Source organism: Desmodus rotundus, chromosome 12, assembly GCF_022682495.2.
Source record: "Desmodus rotundus isolate HL8 chromosome 12, HLdesRot8A.1, whole genome shotgun sequence".
NCBI classification, from domain to species: domain Eukaryota; kingdom Metazoa; phylum Chordata; class Mammalia; order Chiroptera; family Phyllostomidae; genus Desmodus; species Desmodus rotundus.
In genome coordinates this window covers 51,604,575-51,611,674 of record NC_071398.1, presented here as the reverse complement: position 1 = coordinate 51,611,674, position 7,100 = coordinate 51,604,575, and the positions used below count along the sequence as shown (strand labels likewise).

The 7,100-nt window shown below is 44.6% G+C and overlaps 1 protein-coding gene across 4 annotated transcripts in view; it reads right to left on the bottom strand.

Annotated features, from left to right (window-relative positions):
* Nucleotides 1–681: 681 nt before the first annotated feature.
* Nucleotides 682–7,100, bottom strand: part of LOC112313573 (zinc finger protein 814) — a 21,047-nt gene continuing 14,628 nt past the window's right edge. For 3 of the 4 annotated variants that reach the window (XM_045203422.2, XM_045203423.2, XM_045203424.2), the window contains one exon: nt 984–4,454. In XM_045203422.2, the coding sequence (XP_045059357.2) occupies nt 2,335–4,454 (2,120 nt within the window). In that variant the 3' untranslated portion in view covers nt 984–2,334. Of the gene's footprint in view, nt 825–983; nt 4,455–7,100 lie in introns of those variants that run through there. The other variant, XM_045203425.3, reaches the window with a different exon arrangement.

Here is a 7,100-nt window from a genome sequence, read left to right as displayed (position 1 = left end):
AGAGAATAAGCTATGGTAACTGTATTTACTCCACAAGTTCTTCTGTCCTACCTAGGTCCATGTGGCCTCAGTGGCAGCTAGTGAGCAATGAAGGACAGGTGTGGTCACTATCAGGACTGTGATGATGGTTTCATAGGTTCACACCTATGTCAAAACTTAGCAAATTGTGCGCTTTAAATACATGGAGGCAGCACATGCGGCTCAGTGGACTGAGTGCCGGCCTGTGAAATCAAAAGGACACCAGTTTGATTCCCAGTCAGGGCACATGCCTGGGATGCAGGCCAGGTCCCCAGTTGGGGGCTTGCGAGAGGCAAGAGGCAACTGGCAACCAACAGCAGATCAATGTTTCTCTGCCTCTTTTTCTTCGTCCCTTGACTTCTAAGAAAAAAAAATAATAATAAAATCTTTTTTTAAAACGGCTCAAAATTAAAACAAACTTCATGTCCCAATCGTTTTGGAAAATAGGCTTGACCACCCTACACTGACTCCCCCCTCACTTTCCTCAGGCCCTCTAGGGCTCAGTGTTGCCTCCATGGCATCGAATGTGGTGAGTAATGAACATATGCACCTCAGTCCACGAGAATGCTGCCTGCGCCCACAATCACAACCATGGGGTACAGGTCCCCGTCCTCTTCTTTCCGGTTGTGTAGTAATGGCTTTGAGGCAGACATCACTGAGTGGCTACAGAATCCACAAAACCTGTTGATTATTTTTGCTTTTTCTCACAGTGATGTCAGCTACACAAGATAACGACGTCTGGGGTTCCTCAGATCTGTGTGCACTCATCACGCAGTCACGGTCACAGGAACAATCAGGATGCACATCTGCAAGAGACACATTCCATCTGGCTGGCTGCAGTCCCCTCCAATCCCTGATACCACTCTTTCTGCACCAACTATGGTTTGCCCTCGATCCAGTCTTTCGACTAGTGACTATTGGGGTGGCCACTGGTGTGGGCTGTGAAAGAATTCACAGAGTAGAAAGCACAGAGAGCAAAGCTTTTATTTACTTTTCAAGAAGGAAAGGGGCTGGTGTGAAGAGATACACCAGCAGGGAAATGGAGGGGCTTTTTTATTCAGTGATAAAGGGAAGGGAGCTACAGCTGGGTGGTCATGACAATTAGTTGTAAATCAGCTTTCAGAATGACTGTGCAGCTTCAGTTGGTATTGCTGTTATCTTTGGGTTAAGGGTTTGGATGCTCCAGTCTTACACGTCTTGTTTGTGTAAGTTTTAAAACACTTGTGCGGGGGATATTTTTCAGTAATCTATTCAGTCCTGATAATAGAGGCTCAGAGAAACAACAGTTAATTACGTCTGGCAGACTCCGGGGAAGAGAGAGAGCTAGTGTTGGTAGAGAGCTCTGGAAAGGAGCTTTTTCTGTCCTTTCAGTGACTCTAGCCCAGTGAATTGTGGACGTCAGGGCACATGACTTTCTGTAGACCTGGGGAAGGTATGCTCTCCACAGCGCTGACAATCATGCTACTCTTACAAGTGCCTGCGGTTCTCAACCTGTCTTCTCCTCAGTCATCCCAAGGACTCCTAGAACACAGAGCATCCAAATCAGGACCAGAAAGCCCTTCTCCTTCCTAGGAGGCTGTGGACAGCTATGCAAATTTGGTCAAAATTGGCCAGTTATTTTCTGCCATCATACAGGCCCTCCACAAGCAGAGAAAGATTCAGAGCCCTAAAAAGTTGTTTACCTCTTCCTGTTTGTAGACCCCAAATCAGTTTATGAATTACCCTGTAAAAGAACAACCAAAATTAAAGAAACTTAAAACAACGCGGCCTTGATTACTGTACAAGCCAAAGCAATGTGCAGCAGGCACGTCCCAAGTTCATGAACTAGAAACTGAAACACCTCATCACGAGTATCACATGAGACGAACACGTCCCTGGAACATTAGTCATTTCTATGCAAGCGGTACTCACGATTCACGATATTCTCAGGGCCGACAAACACACGCACACACTTCCATGTCCAAATTGGCCGTATAAGAAAAAGCTAACCCCCCTCAGGCTCCGGTCATTGCTATTTTGCTACAACATTCATGAGACCAGAGGTCAGCTTCCCTGAGCACAGTAGGGTGTTGAATGATGTAAACTCTGTGGACCTGTCCTGCGACAGAGGTGAAAAGTCTTTAGCCACGGAATGTAGCTGCAACATAAACCCAGGAAGAGCCATGGGCAAGTCAGAAAGTGCAACATATTTACACACACTTCCCGTACAAATGCAACTTATGGGAAATCTCCCCACTACGCATATTCATATATAGGAGTTTGAATTCAGATGGCTGCTCAAAAATTTCCTCAAGGGTTGTTACACAGAACAGAAACTTATACATTCCCAGCACGTAGTTTTTCTCCATTGTGAACTCTCTGATGATAATAAAGTTTAGACCTGGTAATAAAAGATTTCCCACATTCACTGCACTCATAAGGCCTTTCTCCAGTGTGACCTCTCCGGTGTCGACTGAATTGGGCAGTATCTCTAAATGACTTTCCACATTCCCCACACTCATAAGGCCTTTCTCCTGTGTGTCCTCGCTGATGGTAACGGAGGGCAGAGCTACTGGTAAAAGATTTCTCACATTCATTGCACTCATACGGCCTTTCTCCTGTGTGAACTCTCCGGTGTAGACTTAATTGGAAACTACGCCTAAATGACTTTCCACATTCACTGCACTCATAAGGCCTTTCTCCTGTATGGACGCTCTGATGATAATGAAGTTTAGAATTACTGATAAACGATTTCCCACACTCACCACACTCATAAGGCCTTTCTCCTGTGTGACCTCTCCAGTGTAGATTTAATTGGGAACTACCCCTGAATGACTTTCCACATTCGCTGCACTCATAAGGCTTTTCTCCTGTGTGCCCTCGCTGATGAAAACGGAGGGCAGAGCTACTCGCAAAAGATTTCTCACATTCACTGCAATCATATGGCCTTTCTCCTGTGTGAACTCTCTCATGACAACGGAGGTTAGAACTACAAGCAAAAGATTTTCCACACTGATTACATTTGTACGTCTCTGTTCCTGTATGAACTCTCTGATGATAATAAAGGGTGTGCGGACGGGTGAAGGTTTTCCCACATTCATTGCACTCGTAAGGCCTTTCTCCTGTGTGCACTCTCTGATGAAAACAAAGGTTTTGGCGGGAGGTAAAAGATTTCCCACATTCACTGCATTCATAAGGCCTTTGGCCCGTGTGAATTTTTTGATGATAATGAAGGCTGTTATTCCGGGTAAAAGATTTGCCACATTCACTGCATTCATAAGGCTTTTTTCCTGTGTGAACTCTCTGATGATAATGGAGAGCAGAGGTAGTGTTAAAAGACTTCCCACAGTCACTGCATTCACTAGGCCTTTCTCCCATGTGCACTCTCTGGTGATAACGAAGGCTTCCTTTCCAGGTGAAACATTTCCCACATTCACTACACTCATAAGGTCTTTCTCCAGAGTGAAGTCTTTGATGACAACGAAAATTATAAATCCTGGTAAAAGACTTTCCACATTCGCTACACTCATAAGGCCTTTCTCCCGTGTGAGAGCTTTGGTGATAACTGAGAGCAGCAACAGAGGTAAAAGATTTTTCACAGTCAGTAGACTTATAAGGCTCTTCTCCAGTGTGAACTCTCTGAGACTGATCAAACACTGAGCTGTGACTAAATGACTGAGTACATTCACTACACATGTAATTGTTTTCTGCATTTTCCCGTCCCTGTGAATGAATGACAACAGATTTGAGGCTTAAGGATTTTCCACACTTGCTGCACCTGTCCTGCCTTGCTCCTGTATGAATTTTTTGATGCTGATGAAGGGCTGAGACTTCACCAGAGGCTTTCCCACTTTCACTACGCACACTGAAGCTTTTTCCAGTGTGGCCTCTGCAGTGCGTGACAAATGAGGATTTGCACCTGAATGTTTCTCCACATTCACTGCACACAAAACACTGTCTTCCAGTGTGGACAGCCTGGTCCTGAATAAGTATGTGTTGAGGGTTAAAGGCTTTCTTGCCTTCCTCTGAGGTGTGATGACCTTTTCCATTTTGTAACGTTGCTTCCCACTGGGTGCCTGTGTTTGGCTCCTGCGCTTTATGGGTGTCCTGTTGCTCCTGATGTCCCAAGCTGGACAGGTAGTCCCTCTCAACCTTGCCACAAGTAAAGGGCTTCTCTGATACAAATGAGGCCCTGTCCACACTACTTCTGAAGGGTTTCTGTCCCATGTGCACATCCCGGTGTTGGTGATACTTTGTGCTGAAATGAAATCGTTTTGCACATGCTCCACACCACAGCACGTTCGGGCTCTGTTGTGTTCCATGTTGCTCAAACAAGCTGAAAACGTCTCTCAAAACTGTTCCACAAGCCTCACAGGGGTGGCTCTTCTGGGGAGACGAAGCTGCCTTGGCATTCCTTGCCTGTGACACTTCTACATCCTCTGGTCCACAGCAGCAACCTGAGTAAAAATAATGGTGGTGAATTACTTCAACTATAGGGAACAGAGAACCCCATCACACATACTTAGGTGTCACATGTAACAAGAATACATGAAATGTTCTTCAAAATGAGAAAGTTCAGTTGAAGAACTGGCTCACTGTTATGTGTTACTGGGCTCCTAAGTAACAAAATAATGGGAACCCCGCCAGGGGCAGGATACTCGGACAGGGCATGACACACGGAAGAGAGGCAGGACTTACGGTGCATTTCCCCTGCCAACAGCTTCCTGCGCATCCTTCTCTACTGCTGACATGAGGCTGGGCAGAAGCATGCATGCCAGTCCATTACTATCCAATTGCAAGATATTAGCTGCTAAGGTCAATATACAGATTTGTGAATGTCTCAGAGCAAAACACGATTGCCAATGTTGAAGAGTACTACAGAAAAAGGGGTGAGGGAGGGGTGCAATGTGGGATCAATGGAGGTGGAAATATCCCCCGGGTGGAAATCACAATGGAAGTGACCAGTAGTAGAACTGAGAGGCTGGCAAAGTGTCTAAGCAGGAAGAGAAAGCATAGAATGGTGTGGCTACTGGTAATCACGTGAAAACTCTGGTTGAACAAAGACAGGTTCCTTATATGAGTTGAATGAGGTCCTGACTTCACAATCTCCACAGCTGTCACTCACCCCTTGTCAGCGCACTTTGCCATGGCTGAAGAAATACCCATCCTGTGATACTTCCCCAAAAGTCCTAGCAGAGCAGCTAAACAGAACATAAATGATACAAGGACAAACCAGAAAGACTGAATGGCCAGGAATGTGTCAGAGCAACACAGCATACAATGTACCCAGGAAATAAATCTAAGCGAGTCATGTCAGCATGATGGTGCAAGAAACTAGCCTTCCCTACCAACAACAAAACACTAAGACAGTTATCTACAAACAAAATTGATCCTTGGATGGCTCAATAGTATGATTAAGATAGAACTGCAGCTCTGGCTGGTGTGGCTGAGTACACAGAGTGGCGGCCTTCAAACCAAAAGATCTTCGGTTTGATTCCCAGTCGGGGCGCATGCCTGCGTTGAGGGCCAGGTCCCTAGTTGGCAGCGTGTGAGAGGCAACCATCGATATATCTCTCACACATCAATGTTTCTCTCCCTTTCTCCCTCCCTTCCCCTCTCTAAAAATAAATAAATAAAAATTTTAAAAAGACACAAATGCAACACAGCAGAGGGGAAAAAATAATGGCTTTGGCCAAGCCTCTCAATTGTTTAGATCATCAGACAGACACGCCAGACTTGTGGGGTTCATAATTGGTAAGGGCACATACAAGAAGCAACCTGTGAATGCATAAAAATGTGGAACAATACATCTATATTTTTCTTTCTCTCTCTCTTACTCTCTTGCTCTAGAGACGGTGCTGGGGCACGTGTGAGCCAGGCAGGCACTCGGGTGGCAGTGCGCTCGCTGAGGAAAAGTAATTAAACTTGGGCAAAGGAGATCCTAAGAAGCCGAGAAAAAAAACGTCAACATGTACTTTCTTTGTGCAAACCCGCCAGGAGGAACACAAGAGCTTCAGTCCACTTCTCAGAGTGTTCTAAGAAGTGCTCAGAGAGGTGGAAGACCATGTCCACCAAAGAGGAAGGAAATCTGAAGACATGGCAAAGGTGGACAAGGCCCACTATGAAAAAGAAATCAGACCTTATATCCCTCCTAAAGGGGAAACAAAGAAGGAATTCAAGGATCCCAATGTCCCCAAGAAGCCTCCTTCAGCCTTCTTGTTTTGTTCTGAGTACCACCCCAAATCAAAGGAGAGAATCCTGGCCTGTGCACTGGTGATGCTGCAGAGAAGCTGGGGGAGATGTGGAATAATAACGCTACAGGTGGCCAGCAGCCTTACTAAAAAGAAAGTGGCCAAGCCGAAGATGAAATGCAAAAAGAATATTGCTACATACTGAGCTAAAAAACCCCTGATGTGGTAAAAAGGAAGTCACCAAGACTGAAAAAAGCAAGAAAAATAAGGAAGAGGAAGAAAACGAGGAAGATAAAGGAGATGAGGAGAAGATGATACCCCTGTATATAGGTTATACATGGGGATGGTAGTGTTTTCATCTTCAGTTGTTTCTGAGGTAGCTTAGAAATAATTGTTTTGTTAACTGAATAGAACTCTGTAATTGCAAAAAAAAAATTGCAGATGTTTCATTGACATTCTGAATGCTTCTAAAAAGCAAAATTAAAAAATTTATTTATTTATTCTCATAAGAGAGGAAAGGAGGAAAAAAGAGAGGGAAATATCAGGTCCCCAACTGGGGACCTGGCCTGCAACCCAGGCACGTGCCATGACTGGGTATCGAACCGGCGACCCTTTGATTTGCAGGCCAGCACTTAGTCCACTGAGCCACACCAGCCAGGGCTAAAAAATACAATTTTTATATAAAAAATCTATAAAGGAATCTAAAAATGGACAAACTATATAAAATATGTTCTTCCTCACTAATAAACAGAAAAATGCAAATCAAAACTACAATAATATTATCTCTCACCTGACAAATGGCTACTATCAAAGAGCAGAGGTAAGTGTTGGTACAGGTGCATATATAAAGAAATGCATGTACACTACAATTGAAATGTAAAAAACAAACAAAAACTCCAAGAAACATGCCAA